At 36.0% G+C, this 18140-nt stretch overlaps 1 protein-coding gene across 5 annotated transcripts in view; it reads left to right on the top strand.

Annotated features, from left to right (window-relative positions):
- The window catches only part of LOC150087038 (protein FAM199X-like), a 125881-nt gene that overhangs the window by 73982 nt on the left and 33759 nt on the right, over positions 1–18140 (top strand). For all 5 annotated transcript variants that reach the window (XM_090371772.1, XM_090371776.1, XM_090371771.1 and 2 more), the window contains exon 5: positions 9037–9188. In XM_090371772.1, the coding sequence (XP_090227898.1) occupies positions 9037–9188 (152 nt within the window). The remainder of the gene's footprint in view (positions 1–9036; positions 9189–18140) is intronic.

Here is an 18140-nt window from a genome sequence, read left to right as displayed (position 1 = left end):
TTCATTTTTTCTTAGGACGACGGGCTACAAGTCCATTTTTGAAGAGGCGTCTTCTGACTGTTACTGCACTGTTACCACTCCTGTATGTTCTTCCCATTCTCTTTTCAGCTCAGACAAAAATTTTACAGTTTTTAAGGCATAAGCGCTTCAAAATGTGGTCGTGTTTTGGTGTAGAGACTCGTTTGCATCTGGTTCCTTTTTTCCTATCAGCAGAACCAGTATTCTTTAGTTTGGAAAGAAATCTACTCATTTTCGACTGATTACAAGACACTCTATAAGCAATATGACAAGAAGAACATCCTTCCTCACGTAAAGCAACAATAGCACTGTTTCTTCTTCGTGTCAACTGCATGTAACTCGCCATCCTGACACAAGCAAGGAATGACTGCAACTCTTGCAGAGCATGCTTATATAGCCGAAAGTAACAGCTGATGCAATATTATGTCATCACTTACATGTGTCAATCTTATCTGATGCAATTTGTAAGAAATATTGCCATATACTTACATTATTTTGATGACAATTACAATTTTATTGTAATTGTTGTCGAATAATGCAAGTGAACACCAGTGTAGAAGAGATTTTTTTTTTTTTTTTTTTTTCATGTAAACTCCAAACACAAGAGGTATTATAACGTATAGCACTTAGTACCATGCTTGAATTGGAGGTCGAGAAGACGAAAGAAGATATTTGAACTTCTGTAGACTGTAATTTTGAGGAAATACGTACGAAGGAAGGTTGTTCCAGAAAACGGCAGTTGAATGAATAAACGAGGAAGATGAAAAGTTGGTTACATGAGTTTGAAGTTGGACAGTAAATGGATGTTGGGTAGTGGCAGCACATGTTTGGACTGTTTTGAAGAGAGAGTGGGAATTATACAAGCCAATTCGGAAGAACAGTGAACATGGAAATATCTGTAGAAGAGGCATGTAGCAGAAACAGAACGTCTATGAGACAGTGAGTGGAGAGACTCTGTTAGAGATGAATCATTAATTAACCTAACTGCCCTCTTCTGAACGGAATCAAGAAGCCTGAGAGAGGTTTTGGGGGTACCACCCCAGATGTGGAAATAGTATTCCATTGTAGGGCGGATTTGCGATTTGTGCAGAGTGAACAGCTGTTTGGAAGAAAAGTAATGCTGTGAGCAAAAGAGAAAACCAAGTTTTTTAGATGCAGAGGAAACAATATTTGTAATGTGAGAGATTAGAAGTCAGGGTAATCCCCAAAAGAGATATATCGTATTGCCTAGAAATTGGAGTGTCACCAAAGATAAGCATAGGAGCAGAAGAATCCTTTTTGCGAGATATAACACAAGACTGAGTTTTAGAAGGATTGAAATCAACTAATAAGTTCTCTTTGCCCCACTGGAGGATTACTGGAGATCGGCATTTAAGGAATTGGTAGCAGATATTCGAGAAGTTGAAGCTGATTGAACAAGGCAAGGTTTCTCAAAATGGAAAGTAAAATGCAATGTGCTATCATTGGCAAAACTATGGATAGCATTTCCAGTCAATGGAAGAAGGTCATTAATATACAAGAGGAAAAGAGTGGGGGAAAGAAATGAACCTTGGGGGACACCAGCATTAGTGGAGAAGTTAGAAGACAGAGAGCCATCTACCATCAACTTTAGTGAGCGATCAGAGAGAAAACTGGATAAATTACAAAAAACGGTTGGCAAATCATAAGATGGAAGCTTGTTTAGAAGACCTTTATGAAAAACACGATCGAAAGCCTTTGAGATGTCAAGAGCAACTGCTTGTGTTTCACCGAACTTTTCCATTGAATTAGTCCATAAATGGGTAACATAAGCCAGAATATCACCAGTGGATCGATACTGACAGAAACCATACTGGCTATCGTTGATCAGACGGAAGGTTTCTAGGTAGTTTAAGAGTTGGCGGTTAATTGGTTAATAGTTGGCGGATAATTACGATGGGACGATAATTGCATGGGGGGTTTTGTCATCCTTTTTTAGGAACTGGCTGGATATGAGCAAATTTCCAAGCAGAAGGAAAAACGCCTTTGGAATAAGAAAGTGAAAAAAGACGGCAAAGAACAGAAGTAAGTTCAGGAGCGCAGGTTTTGAGAACAAGTGGAGAAATACCATCGGGACCTGGAGCTTTCTTAGCCTCAAGATTCGTCAAAATCCTTCTGACATCCTTTTGACGGAAGATCACAGGAGGCATTGAATGGAGCATGTTGGGAGGTGTTTTACCAAGATCATTAATACATGAGTTGGAAGGAAAATGGGATGCTAGCAGGTCAGCTTTATCCTTGGCTGAAGTAACAACAGAACAGTCAGGTTTGGACAGAGGTGGGAGCAGAGATGGGCAAAAGTTGCGGCCAATAGCTTTGGCAAGAGACCAGAATGCTCGGCTACCATTAGGGCAAGTTTTCTACTCTTAGCCTGTTCAAACTCTAGTTTGGACTGATTGATAACTGCTCTACAATTGTCGCGAGCTTTGGTGTAGGCAGAAAATGAAACTGAAGAATTAGAAACAAGCCAATAACAATATGCAACATTCTTTTCTTGAACAGCCGTAGCACATTTATTGGAAAACCAAGGTTTAGATAAAGGACGAGATTTTAAAGTGGAGTATGGGATAAAGGATTCCATTCCTGCAAGAATAATTTCACTGACGCGATCTGAACAAATGCTGACATCAGAAGTTTTTGAAACAGTAATCCAACCAAGGAAAAGAAGAAAAGAAATCTCGCAGGTCATCCCGTTTTGCATTCTTGTAATGCCAAACAATACGAGGTTGGGAATAGCCATGAGATAAAGGCTCCATAGGAGAAGAGACAATCACCAAGTTGTTATCTGAGGTGCCTAAAGGACCTCTCACTTTGACCGTGGACTTAGAAGGGTTGTTGGTGAAAAAAAGATCAAGCGTGTTGGCTGTATGGTTAGGATTGTCCGGTATTCTTGTAGGTAAATGAACAATCTGTGCAAGGTCATTAGTAATTGCAAAAGCCTCAGCATCTCAACCAGCTGGGTCGGTGTGACTAGAAAACGGAAGCCAGCTGGAGTTGTGAACATTAAAATCACCAAGGAAAATTACCTCACTGTTAGGAAAGTTGGACTATAAAAAGTCAGTTTGCAAAGAGAGGAAGTCAAAAAGCTCCAAGTGATTAGTGGAGTTGGGAGAACGGTAGAGACAACAGATGAATTTGACACAATGAGGCAAAGATATTTTAAGCCAGAGAAGATCGAAAAGAGGAGATTCCAAATTACTAATTCTGTGATAAGGAATATCAGAATGGACATACGCACAAGTACCACCTTTGAGGCGAAAGGAATCATACAACGAATAATTTGGGCATCTGAGATGAGCAGTAGTTGAATCAACCAATAACTGAGATTCTGTCAGAAAAAGTACATGGGGTTTGGCAGACTGCAAGTGGAAATGGACATCGTTGAGATTAGAATTGAGACCACATATATTTGTGAAATGAATTAGGAAGTGTTTGGAGGTGTAGATCTTTTCGCAAATAAGCTTATTCTATTAGTTTGACGATTCGTGGTGTATTCAATAGTAAGAAAAAGTGGGTGGGACATGCTGTATGAAGTAATGGAATTTTTGGATATGGCGTACCCATCGTAAGAATATACTCAGATCCTTGACGTAACGTAGCCTTGACAATGCCCCACCGCATACACAATACTCGGACTCCCTCCAGTCACTATCTGGCAGAGTAGAGGTAGCAGGATTATACACTAGCTGATCCTGAAGCCTCCTAGAGATTTACCAATAGGTTCGGTCCAGTGTACTAACTAGTGGCCAGCCTGCGAACACCGTTTTAGAGCTGTACCCTCGAAATGTAAGGAAGATTGGATCTCATCATGATGTTCATCATAACCTCAATTTACCCTATTTAAAGATTGTCTTATATTCACTGAACCATAAATTTATTTCGGGACTTCTAAGAACTTTGTATGCAGATCACTTTACTGTCATTTAAAAGTAAAATTAGTTAGAAACGAACCCTTCCTTTGGAAACATGTCTAATAACAAAAGAAAGTCTCTCTCGATTGGAAAAAAAATCTTTATTATTTGTAAGTTAGAACGTGGTGCAAAAAATGTGTTAGTATTATTGACATTGTGGAAGAATAAACACGTTTACATATTGGAACTGGAAAAGAACATAACTGGAAAAAAAAAAAAAAAAAATTAGAAAGTGCAAGGTTACAAATGTAGGTGTAGCATTGTTTCAATGGTTCCCTACACAAAGAAGTGCTGGATTTTCAATAGACTGCCCAATTTTGAAGCCCCAAGCGGAAAAATTTACTAAACAATTTGGACTGTATGCTTTTATATGTAACAATAGTTGGCTGGATCTATTTGAAAACTGAATAGAAGCATATTAATACAAATAATATGTATTAATATATATATACAAATATATTAATAATATATAATAAATATATATAATAAAAATAGTATATACAAATATTATTTTTTTCTCTCTAATATTTCTTTTGTTTTTTGAATCTATCTTTTTATTAAATTATCGAGAATTTAAAAAAAATAGGAGGTAGATTTAAATCATCATTGGTATAGTGAGTAATGGCTATAACTAGGGAAATTTTGACTGTCATTATACAAATTCGACTGTACTTGTATCTACTGTACGTCATGCTACCTTATTTTCAAGAGGAGAAATTAGCTAAAAATTGACTGTATATTCGCTTCAATGTATTTGCAGCGAATTTTTGCAGAAGAATTTTTGTAACAAACAGGACTCATCAGAGATTAATTGATGTAGACAACCAGTTTCTCCCCTTAGCTAGAGATGTAATAAAAGAGTATATCAATGGAAAACTAATTACAAACAGTTACATTTGGAGGGGAATAAAACTACCACCACTCTTCAAGTACATTACATTAGTTGCAGAGTAAATTGTGAACAACAGTGTAACATCCTTTCTTTGAGTAGAATTTGCTTAGGATAGCAAAAACTGCTAAGGGCTGAATCAGACAAAAATATACATGAAGCGATGATTGATTTTGGAGAAATCACGTGACTCCACTTTGACACTATAATAGGCTTGACAATTTGGTTTTGATTTAGTTTTCTCAAAATATGGTAAATTTCAGGGCATTAGAGATGAATACCCAGCAAAATTAGTAAATCAGACTCAAGTAATTGCCACCAAAAGAAAAAATTATACAATTTTTTAAGAAAAACGAAAGATTGTTGAAAGAGTTGAGTGGCTAAACAAAATGCAGTATATTTTGTGAGTGGGAAATTCCAGAAGGACAAAAAAGGTAGAAAAATTGTGTTCATTTGTAGACACCATAGAATATGAAGTAGGCCTCCAAAGAAAGGAGACTAGACTGTGTGAAAACAGTGATATGGACCAGTACTTACACAAGTAGTTTCTACAGAAGCATAGTGAAGGAGTACCAATAAATAGGGTAATTTTGAAAGCACAGGCACTTAAATTTCATAAGCTACTTGGTGGAGTTTGATGACACATTTAAAGCTTCTGAAGGATGGCTTTGATGATGGAAGGCTTGTTATGGGATATCCCAGGTTAATCATGTAGGCAAAGCTGCATTTAGTGACGGCGCCTCCGTAGCCAGGAGGGCAGGAGCAGCAATGCGTAGCACACGCTTCTTGATTAGACCGGGGTTCGAGCCCGTGACCACCAAATACGGAGGATGCAGAAAGGTCAGGGAATGACCACCGCATATGGCCTTAGTTGCTAATGCTCAAAAAACCAAATAACAAACAATAACAAGCATTTAATGACATTACAGCAGCAGAAGTGTTTCCTGAACTTCTGAATAATGTGATCCAAGATACTGGATATTAAAAAGGGCACAGAATAAAGCAGGCATGAAAACTAACATAACAAGAGCACTGGGGAATCACCAGCTAAAGCCATTGTACATCAGTAAAAGTCAAATTCCCTGGTGTTTTAAGCACATCAACATGAAATCTCTACCTGTGATTTATAAAAAAAAAAATGGCTCCAACATATGGGTGATATATTTTTGTTTCATGGTTTGAAAGTGAGTTTGTACTATCAGTCAGATGCCACTTGCTTTCTAAAAAACTTAGAAAAAAAAAAAGGCTCTTTTACTGTTGGATCCCTGCATAGCTCATCCTTCAGCTAATGCCCTGAAATCGAAAGATGTTAAGATCAGAGTCACGTTTCCACCATGGAACGCAGTTGCACTAATTCAACCCATGGGATCAGGGCATTATTTGATTCTTCAAAGCTGATTGTCATGGTGAGTTACTTGCTGATATTGTGAACTCAGAAATTCGAGTTCTAGAATTTATGAAAACATTAACACTGAAAAACATCGCATACAATATTGGGTTAGTATGGGAGAAGGCAAGCTCAACAGCAGTTGAAAACTGCTAGAAAAAATGTATTGGAAAATATGAGCTCACTAATAATAATCTTGAATGAGCAGCATTTTCAGAACAAGAAACAAAGGCTACTTGTAGCATACTTGGTGGCAATCTTTGGACAAATTACCTGGCTGCTTGGATTGAGTTGGAGACAGAAGCTTCATTTGCACATTACCTGAGTGAGGAAGAAATCGCAGCCTTTGTGAACAGGAAGACAATCAACAAACAGGCAAATGGCTCATGTAAGGGGAAAAAAAGCTCCAGAAATTAACAGCACTTGAAAATATTAATGAAATGATGGCGTGGTTAGAATGCATAGTGATATAGTGAACATCTTCATTTATTGCATCTGATCACTATTTAGAATTACTACTAAAAAATGCTGTCATCAGTTCCATCAAACTAAATTAGATGATTATTTCAGAATGGATGCATAAAATGCAAGTCCATAACAGCATTGTGTATTATTAGAATGTAAATGGACTGATATAACCTTTCTTTCTGATATATAGTAGAGTAGAGTAGACTGTCAACATAACGGCACCCCCCCCCAATAATGGAACATTTTAGCTAACGGCATGTAAAGATCGGATGTTTGCATACGGCACAGATGTCTTGCAGTGCTGAAAAAAGAAAATGGCAAGTCAAGTGATTACTGTATTTGTTTACGTTCATCGTTTTGAAAGTGAATTCTGTACTGATATCACGAATTATACTGCTGTTTTACATTTATTTTAATTAAAAACCCCTCACTATGGCTTCTAAAGTTAATAAACCTCATACAGAGAAGGTTTCCGTAGCCCAGTGGTCAGGAGCGGGAGTGCAGTAGCACATACTCCTTGAGTAGACCGGGGTTCAAGCCCCTGACTGCTAAATACGATCGATCTGCCAACCCGCACTGGACCAGCGTGGCAGATTATGGTCCATTTCCCCTCAGCGTGAATTGTTGAGGAGCCTTCCATCCTGCAGTGGGTTGATAATGGCTGCAGTTTACCTATACAGAGAAGAAAAGAAGAACAACATTAAAGCTTAGTGACAAACTTGATATAATTAGCATTAGTAGAGGCATATGATGCAAAAAAGCAAGCTTATGCAACATCAGCCAAAAAAAAAAAAAAAAACCCCTTCCGCTTCACCCCTCCGTTCGTTCGAAATACCTGTCCAGCTGAGCCTTAAATTTATTTAGGCTATCAACTTCCACAACAAGGGATGGAAGTCTGTTCCACTAACCAACTACCCGCTGGCTAAAGGCAAATTTCCGCACATCTATCCTACATCTGTCGTTCCTCAATTTGAATTTATGCCCTCTCAGGTGATTATTCTGAGCAAAAGGAAGAATCCCATCAGGATTGAGCATGCTCAAACCATTCAAGGCTTTATACACCTCTATCAGATCACCTCGCCGGTGCCTAGTCTCCAGACACTGTAATTTGCAAAACTTAAGCCTTTCTTCGTAAGTGCAACCCTTTGTTCCATCCACCAATCTTGTTGCCCTTCTCTGTACTCGTTCCAGCAGCTCTACATCCTTCTTGAAATGAGGCCTCCAGACCTGTATGCAGTACTCAAGGTGTGGCCTGACCATTGTCTTATACAAGGGAATAATCACCTCCTTATCCCTACTAGAAAAATTCCTGTATATCATTGACAAGACACCATGAGCTACTCTTGCAGCCCATCTGCACTGCTCAGAGAACTTCATATCTGCCTGCACAATTACCCCCAGGTCCTTTTTATTCTCTACCACTGTCAGTGTAGTACCACAGAGTTGATACGTTGCTCTGGGGTTGCTGTTTCCCATATGTAGTACTTTACATTTGTCAATGTTAAACTTATTTGCCACCTTTCAGCTCATCTGCTCAACCTTTCCAAACTATTAAATTAGGGTCAAATCCAAACTATTACATTAGGGTCTAATCCAAACTGTTACATTAGGGTCACCTGGAAAGTTAAATCATATACCCTTGTTGTATTGTGTCTAAATTGTGTGTTCTCTGGTCGATTTGCCTGTTTTGCTGGATGAAAAACCTTGCTATATACACCCGAGACCCACTAACTCAGCCACAGAGTGAAAAAAGCCTATAAGTTCTTCGCGTCATCAACGGAATTCGAACCCACACTTTTCCACCTGGTGTGGGGAGGATGATGACGATACCACTATGTTACTTGTGCTGACTAAACTTGATATAATAAAGAAAATAGTATGGGGCATAAGCAGAAGTGTGTTAATGGCAGAATACATTTGATCGTCAACATGTTTGTTTTTTATGTGCATTTAATAAAATTGCATTCTTAATCTCTGTTTCTTATTTGGCCTCATTATTTCTGATTAAATACATTAATGTATTTAATCAGAAATTAAATACATTAATGTATTTAATGCATTAAATCCTTGAATCCCCAAAGGTGCCATTATTCTGAAAGTCTGTTGTAATAATTTCTTTTAATCTGTATACTCATAAAACATAAGTAGTGTATTTATGTTAAAAAAAAAAAAAAACTGGGGGGAAAATGGTAAAATATTTTTGGCTATAATATGGGCATTAAGGTTGTTGCTTGACACCCACATTATATCGTGGTTGCACTGTTTTATATTTTTGCAGCCTTTATTCTTTATTTATGAAATCTGCTAATAGCTTTTTTTTTTTTTTTTTTCCCTTCAATCATCAGGTCCCAAATGACATATGAAGAACAGTTAAAAACATTTGAAACTCTCACTCAAATAATCAGTCATCAGATGGGATTACGGGAACAACTAGAAGTAATTCAAATCATTGATTCTAATGCAGTGATTCTGCCATCTGATAAAGAATTTGCCATAGGTAAATTTTTCACATTGCCTATCAAGACCTTGTTTTCATAATCAATTAAAAACTAACTACTATTAATGATGTTAACAACTGTATTGGACATTTGTGTTTTTTTTTTTTTATTTTATTATTTGAGTATTTAGCAACAGTTTATTTAAAAAGAACAGTGAGATTGATAATTTTGTTATCTATATGCATGTTGTACCTTTTCAAAATTGCTGATCCTGGCATGTTGGTACCTTTTCAAAATCGCTGATCCTAGCATGTTGGGTGGGGATAGTGAAAGCAATTCTGAAAGTTTTTCACATAAGATATACATTGCTTAGATTATTTTTCAACTAAAAAATTAATTTGTCAAATGTTATTTATTAGTAAAAATTACTAAAAGGACTTTGATAACTGTTTAATTTTATAAATTTCTAATTTCTTTATCAGTACTGTAGTTAAAACCGGGTTCTCAAATATTCGCTCACATGCAGAAGTAAAAATATATATATTCTGGAGAATATGAATGCTATAAATCTCATTAATTAGGTGCGTGATTAGTTTTTAAATTTACTTTATATTTTTTCACTTACCCACTTTCCTAGTGTGTTTTTTATAATAAATTGTAATAGCTGTATAATTAGTACACTTCATTTAAAATAGAAATTCAGTTATAAAATATTGTGACAGTTTAATCTTGTTTATTTTCAAAGTAGCACACAGAGTGAGAAAGGCTGTTGCCCCCCCCCCCCCCATTTAAAACCTGTTATAACTATTACATAGTTTCAGTTATACATTCTGATTAAAAAAATAAAACATAAAATAGTCACCTATAATATCACATTCACCCTCAAAATGGAATGGAAATTTTATTATTATTATATATTTATTTTTTTATATCATTCTATAACCACAGAGAAGCTGCAACAATACTTAAACTTGGAGACTCCAGGTGAAATGCAGAGGTGTGTGTGTGTGTGTGTGTGCGTGTGCGTGCGCGCGCGCGCACATGCATGCATACAGATACATTATTATTTACAGAGATGGAAATTATAGATTAGATATGTGATAGGAAGGAATATTAATTATAATGGAATAACTGTAAAAGGTATTGTGGATAGAATACCTGCAGGAAATATCAATTATAGTGTAGAGCAGTGATCTCCAAAGTAAGGTGCGCGAGATAATCCACAATAAATCAATATTTATTGATTATTATGAATAATTATTCAATAATTATGAAAACTTTAATTTTTCGAAACATAATTGAAAATAAAAATTTTAAATAGATGTTTTTTAATACTTCAATATGCAGCTTTGTTTGATCACATGCCTTTATTTGATCATGCCATCAATCATGCACGTTCAAGTACATACATTTTGTACTTGAACTTCAATTTAATTTTGTTTTGTATTTTTTTTATTGTGATCTTTTAAAATTGATTTATTGTAAATTATTTATAAATAAAAAATATATTAAACTTATATATTTAATTTTTTATTCTGGGGTGCGTGCTAGTCCTTTTAAGTAAAATTAGGGTGCACAACCAAAAAAGGTTGCAGCCCACTGGTGTAGAGTACACTGGTACTAGTAGGTAACACATATACTGTATGATGTTTAACTGTGTCAAGAGATATATACAGGGTGGTCCAAAAGTAATGCCTTTTTTTAATTTTTGGCTTTTTTCTGTTCTTATTAAATATTTTGTTTTGTAATTTTATGTTTCAGATTTGAAATATAATATTATTCAAGATTACCCTAAATGAACATGGATTATCGTTTAACAAAGGAAATGAGTGGCAGCATCTAAACATTATTAGCAAAACAACAATAATGGACTAAAGCTGCTTGTTTGTTAGCAGAAAAATTTAATATTCTACAAGTTCAAAGTCGTAATATCATATGACTGGTCAGAAAAGTTGGATGAATTAAGACAATCATTGGTGCGAACTCTTTAGAAATTCAGTCTATGTCTATCTGCAGAGTTGGGTATTAGTAAAAGCAGTGTTCTTCAACTCTTAAAAGAGAACAAGGTGAAGCCTTACATTCCTCGGGTGCTGTAAAGTTTGCATGATGGTGATCAAGACAGATGGTTGGAATTTTGTGAAATTTTCTTGAACAAAGTTTGTGAAAGTGAGGACTTTCCTGATAAGATATGATGGTCATAGGAAGCAACCTTCAAACTGAATGGGCAAATCAATTGTCATAATTGTGTGTATTGGTCTTGATGTAAACCCCAATTTTATTTTGGAAAAAGATTTTAATCTACCGGGAATCGCAGTCTGGGCAACCATCTCATCCATGGGAATAATAGACCGACTATTCTTTGATAAGACTGTTAATCAGGATAATTATTTGCAGATGTTACAAAATGAATTTTGGCCTAGAGTTCATGATCAAAATGTTTTTTTACAACAGGATGGTGCTCCACGCCATTATGGAGTTAGGGTTAGGGAATGGTTAAATCTCTATTTTAGACCAGTGGCTAGGACAACATGATTACATTGAGTGGCCACCACAATCACCAGATCTATCCCCTCTTGACCTTTATCTGTGGTGTGTAATAAAAGATCTTGTCTACAAGATGAAACCACAAAAAATTTCTGAATTAAAACAAACAAACAAACAATTTGGGACAAATTTGCTGAAGTTGACATTGCAACGTGTATGAGGGCTTGTAGGAGTGTGATAGCAAGGGGGCGCCTCCGTAGCCAGGTGGGATGGAGCAGCAGTGCGTAGCACACACTTCTTGATTAGACCGGGGTTCGAGCCCATCACTACCAAATACGGAGGATGCGGAAAGGTCAGGGAATGACCACCGTATATCCCGAAGCAATATGGCCTTAGTTGCTAATGCTCCTAAAAAAAAACCAAATAACAAAAAAAAAAGATAGCAAGGGTTGAAGCGTGTATTGAAGGGGGGGGCATTTTGAACATTTTTTGTAGATATTAATGTTCTGCTACATAAAGAAACATTAAGCATTAGGTGACAGCATTTGAGTTTCATTAATAAAGGAAATTGTTAAAAATTTATAAGAAAAACTATCAAGAATTTGTAAAATAAATAGAAATAAAAAAGGGCATTTCTTTTAGACCACCCTGTACATAGTCGGTATTGTTGCATGTCATTGATCCTATGACCTCATCAAGGGTCATCTATTAAGATTGGAAATTTTTTTTGCTCATCCTGAATTTGAAACTTAGTGATAATACAATAATGGAAAATGTCCCAAAAAAAAAAAATGTATTCAGTAGTGATAATCAATACCCTACTTCAAAACAATTATATCCCATGTACAAACTTTTGAGTTTCTAGTCCAGCATGAAACTTACCAACTTAAGAAACATTTTTGCCAAGTTATATATATATATATATATATATATATTTTTTTTTTTTTTTTTTTTAATATATATTTATATCCCTTGCGTTTCTTTAAATCCTGCTTGGTATTGTCTGCTTGAATTAACTTCTATATTATTATACAAAATATTTTATACACATTATGGTCGTAATGCATAATTGCCCTAGCAACTACATTGGCCCATAAGTATTAGTTACAGCTTGATACAATTTATTAACTTTCTTTCCATATTACTCATATATATATATATATATAAGTAACGCCTTTTTATATCAAAGTAATTCCCCAGCTTTTGTAAAGGTTATGCTCCGCAGAACTCTACGTCAATTGGAATTTTACGCAAGTTCGGAATTTCCCTAAATACTTATTCCACATTCACAAATTTGATCGAAGCAAAAAATAAATGTTCGACGAACACATAAATAGAATTATTTATTCAATTTTTTTATCTCATGCACAGGAAAAATTACAGAAAGTACACAAAATTATAAAATTACAAAAAGAGAGAGGAGACAGGCATAACGTCAGCAAATTTTACCTTTCGAGCATCGTTGCCAGAATTAACTCTCCAGCTGATAAGCACGCCGCTGCAGAAGTTGAGGGCTGTGGAGATTTAGAAGGGATTTTTCCAACACATTACGAAATTTCTCTGCAGCTGCAGAATTGGCACTGGTGACTTCACCACATACTTTAATGTTTTGGAAGCCAGCGCAATGCTTGAACCTATTAAACCACCCATTGCTTGCCAAGAACTTGGCTTGGGGTTTGCCATACTTATCCTTAATAACCTCATAAATACTTCTATCTTTTGCTTGAATGGCCAATGGACTCAGGGGCACTCGCTTCTGAATCTGATTTTCCATCCATGTTATTAATAGCTTTTCCATCTTTGATATAGCACCTGAATGCAGTTTTGTGATCACTGTTGATCTTAAGTGCGTTGATCCTTTGACATGTTCTTTTATATGAACACTGTCACTTAAAATAGTATTCACTGTTGAAGCAGCGAGACCTAATTCAGTGCAATAGACGGCAAACTTTGTCGTGCTTCCTAGTTCTTAATTAACCATCTTCATTTCTAAATCAGTTTTGTTTCCCAGCACTTGTACTTTCCGTTGGTCCCTTTCCCTTCACCATTGTAATAAGTAAATAGGAATGAAGAGAAGATTCTGAAAATTTATTTCATCATAATACCGTAATGTAAAAACCCACAGAATTTCAGTTATTGGTATTATCGCAAATGCAATAAGATTGAGTTTATTACCCATTTATAATAGATTGCGCTAACAGAAAAGCCCAATAAACCAGAAAGTGCAAATTGTTTTTGTTTTATGGTAGTGACCTCCAGAATGTGTTTTAGAAGAATATCACAAAAGCTTTCGAAATTGATTCTTATAATGGAACATATGATAATGATGAAAGTATAGTGCAGTTTCCATTATAAAAATGATCTTTTAGCGAGATAAATAGCTTAGTTTTCTGGCGAAAATTTCAACTTCCAAGGTATTTTTTTTTTAGTTTGCACTGGCTGGCAAAATCTTGCGTAAAGTCGAGTATTACGTAAGCTGGGAAGTGGCTTTATATATATATATATATATATATATATATATATATATATATATATATATATATATATATGTATGTGTGTGTATATATATAGTAGTAATATTAAACTGTTAAGAAGCAAAATAAGCAGAAAGAGGAAAATAACAAAAGTTATATGTCTAATGCTCCAAAACGTGCAGCGCAGCAGTAAAGGAAGCAAAAGGATATAAATAATGTGTGGTGTGTAACATAAAGTGTCTGTGAAAATGGAAATGAAAAATACACAAAGTGCCTGTACTAAGAGAAGTTTAAGGGATAATAGAAACTGGAAGTGAAAGAATTTGAAAAACCTAGTACAAAAAAGAACTGGGACTGAGGAAGCAAACCATATACAAAAATAATTTTATACAAATAAATAATTTTGATAATTGAGAGCTATTAAATGCTCAATAATTCCTATATTCTATTATATTATAAATCAACAGGGATTACCTTTATTTTAGATATAGGAAGCTTCTTTTCCAACTCTCCAAGTCCAACTCGCTAATAATTCTTGAGGATGGCGATATCTATTTTGTAAAGCAGGTGGGACATCTTCCCCGCTGTCAGAACCGTAGTGTTCAGACCTTGCGGTCTCAACAATGAGTGCTCATGACTGCTGTCTACAAACACCATACTTCTGGCAGCATGGAAACCATTACTTGGATTGGCATAAAATTAGATTTTGAGGTCTAAACTGTTTAATAAATATGGACTGATTATTTCTTTCGGTCCTATAGCTGGACTTTAGAGTTTAATTTAGGGGTCTAATAAAATTGGATATGTTGGGGGGGGATTATTCTCTACATTCCTTAAGTTCTAGTCCGACTTAAGGAATGTAGAGAATAATCCCCCCCCATATCTAATTTTATTAGACCCCTAAATTAAACTCTAAAGTCCAGCTATAGGACCAAAAGAAATAATCGGTCCATATTTATTAAACAGTTTAGACCTCAAAATCTAATTTTATGCCAATCCAAGTAATGGTTTTCATGAGCGCTCACTGTTGAGACTGCAAGGTCTGAACACTACGGTTCTGACAGCGGGGAAGATGTCCCACCTGCTTTACAAAATAGATATCGCCATCCTCAAGAATTATTAGCGAGTTGGACTGGGAGAGTTGGAAAAGAAGCTTCCTATATCTAAAATAAAGGTAATCCCTGTTGATTTATAACAAATAAATAAATAACACTATATTCAGATGTGGGAGGGCAATTTTAGCAATAGATCGAATCAAGGGATGGCAAATATGCAAAATCTGAATATAATAAATGAAAAGATGATACATAGCCAGGAATTTCATCAGGGGACTACTCATGACCATGTATCAGGCACTGCGTTTCGAAACTTGTCTATAGTATTAGAAAAAGGGTGGGAGCAAATATGCGGTCTTTATCGTAATGCTAACAGACAAGGTAGTCCCTATGCAGTGTAAAAATTAAGTTAATAATGTAGTTTTTAAATTTAATACAAATTTAAAAAAGTGTAATGTGAAATATAATACAAATGTTTGTACCGTGCGAAGTTGTGCCTCCGTAGCCAGGTGAGCAGAAGCAGCAGTGCAAAGCATACGCTTTTTGATTAGACCGAGGTTCGAGCCTGTGACCACCAAATACGGAGGATGTGGAAAGGTCAGGGAATGACCACCGCATATCCCCGGAGCAATATGGCCTTAGTTGCTAATGCTCCTAAAAACCAAATAACAAACAACAACCATGCAAAGTGGTAAAAAGTAATTAAATTAACGTGTTTAAAATATGTAAAATTTCAAATATACAGCAGAGAAATTTGATCAAAAAGTGTGGACAAGCAAATGGTATAGGGAATGGTAAAATTCTTGGTGATGGGTAAGGGAGAAAAAGATGATCAAAAGAAGGCGAAAATAGCAATAGGATGCAGGATAGTCAGAGCGTTTGTATCACCCTCGTATTACACTAATAGTTTTATGAATGGCAAAAAAATAGAAAAAGACAGTATAAAGATAAAAGTGTAGAAAAAGTCATTAAAAATACTGAACTTACTGGGTGTGTAAGTACCCCTGTCCACTCAAACACCATGTGCCACTGCACTCACGTCTCTGACCACTCGGCTACGTCAGGCCAACTTTGACTCACCATTTCTGGAGAGGTTAAAAGTCTGCAACGGTATCTTTCTTGAAGCACTAAATCAGTTGATGTCTAACAGACAATTTAACCTATTCTTGGCTATTTTAATAATTTCAAATAGCAATACTGTGTGCCAGAGAATATTCAATCAAATGGAGGTGGGTGGAATAAATTCTGATCTTCTCTTTTGGGTGAAACTTTTTGAAATGTGTTTGACACCTAAGTCTAAACATTCATTTCAAACAGCAGTGCAATTGTTATAAACAGTGCCGACAAACTGAATAGGTATTCTGCATCTACCTTCACACATGGTGAATTCTGTTGGGAGTAGGAATATCAGTAGTTTACCATATTTTAACAAACAGCTTGTGATAAATAGGGGAGTGCAGGAGAAATTTCTTGAAGAAGCCAAATGTAAATAAGGCACTTGGGGTGGATGAAATCTATCCACACAGTAATTTGTGAGAGTTCTTCTCAGATCCTTGTAGTTTGTACATGAATATAGTATGTGATCCCAACTCTGTCTCACCGCAAAGACATAAATCTGTGGTAGCCAACTTGAACCTGAAGAGTCGCTGATTTAATGATCCATGTCCTGTGGTCAAGTAAGACGTGTATAGATCGATGGAAAGCCATGACTGTACTTTTTTTTTATCGTGAAGAAAAGTCACTTACAAGAAGAAGGATCTTGTCACCAATTCCAAAGAGGTTGTGTCCCAGCGTGTCTGCCACTCATTCAACAATTCATTCCAGATTCTCTTTTTCTTTAACACTTGATATCCTGCCAACAGTCAGTAGTGATTCCCATAAACTTTGTCAGGATTTGCTTCTTTAACCTGTAAGACAATCCTTTAAAGATCAAATGTAGGTCTAAGGGCAAAACTCCAGCTAAGACTTGTAAGGCAGGGGTCGACACTGTACAACATGCTCTAACTATGGATAATAAAATTGTTCTGGAGTAATTTTATTACTATGGATAATAAAATTGTTCAAAGAATATAACTTGTTTCTAGTTCTAACAATTAATGCTCTGTGAAACCAGGTGCCAGCGGCACAGGTGGCCATTGGGATAAATACTGCATTATAATAAATTTTTAAAGTCCTTCTCGAGAGTCCCCACTCAGCTCTTGAAATTCTTGTTAACGCTCTAGGATAGTTCTCGATTTTAACTGTCAAGTTAGTAACATGTGTCATAAAATTTCGCTTTTGGTCTGTTGTTACTCCAAGGATTTTAGTTTCTGTGATGAAAGGAAGATGAACGTTATTGATTTTAACTTGAGGAAGATGAGAAATATTTGATGAAGATGAAGATGAGCCAGCCTCAGTAGGTGCCGGTCCCAAGCCCGGATAAATGGTGAGGGTTGGCGTCAGGAAGGGCATCCAGTCGTAAAAAGCTATGCCAAAACAAAAGAAAATGATAGAATGACGGAAAATAGATGCGGAATGGCCCTAGCCATTCCGCATCTTTATTTTTTTTATTTTTTTTTTTGGCTGGTGCAGCATAAGCCATAGGCTTTCTTGCACCATGCAGCCATTACTAATACTAATACTAATATTTATCAAAATCAGCTTACAATGGGCAGTATAAAGATATAAGGTAGAATTCAATATTACAATAGGAGGCCATAACACAGTTTGAAATTTGGGTACACAGGCTATTAATGACTGTAATGTCTAGATTCTCAATAAAAACAATCACACAAGATTTAGGATCCGTATCCACTGGCTGGATAACCCTAGTTCTCGAGGAAAACCCCAAAATTTTGGAAGACGCCCTTCATGTAGACATGAAGGGCGTCTTCCAAAGGCTCTTGAATAGTCGCTATGTCCACCGAATGATCTCTGCAGAAATCCTTAACTTATCAGCAGCTACCCGGGAACGATGACCATTAATTTGCATAATCTTCAAATGTACTGGAGCCTGCAG

Source organism: Mastigoproctus giganteus, chromosome 4 (genome assembly GCF_048544385.1).
Source record: "Mastigoproctus giganteus isolate SK-2022 chromosome 4, ASM4854438v1, whole genome shotgun sequence".
In the NCBI taxonomy this organism is placed as follows: domain Eukaryota; kingdom Metazoa; phylum Arthropoda; class Arachnida; order Uropygi; family Thelyphonidae; genus Mastigoproctus; species Mastigoproctus giganteus.
The sequence above is the reverse complement of the archived record's forward strand: the minus strand, read 5'-3'. Positions and strand labels throughout refer to the sequence as shown.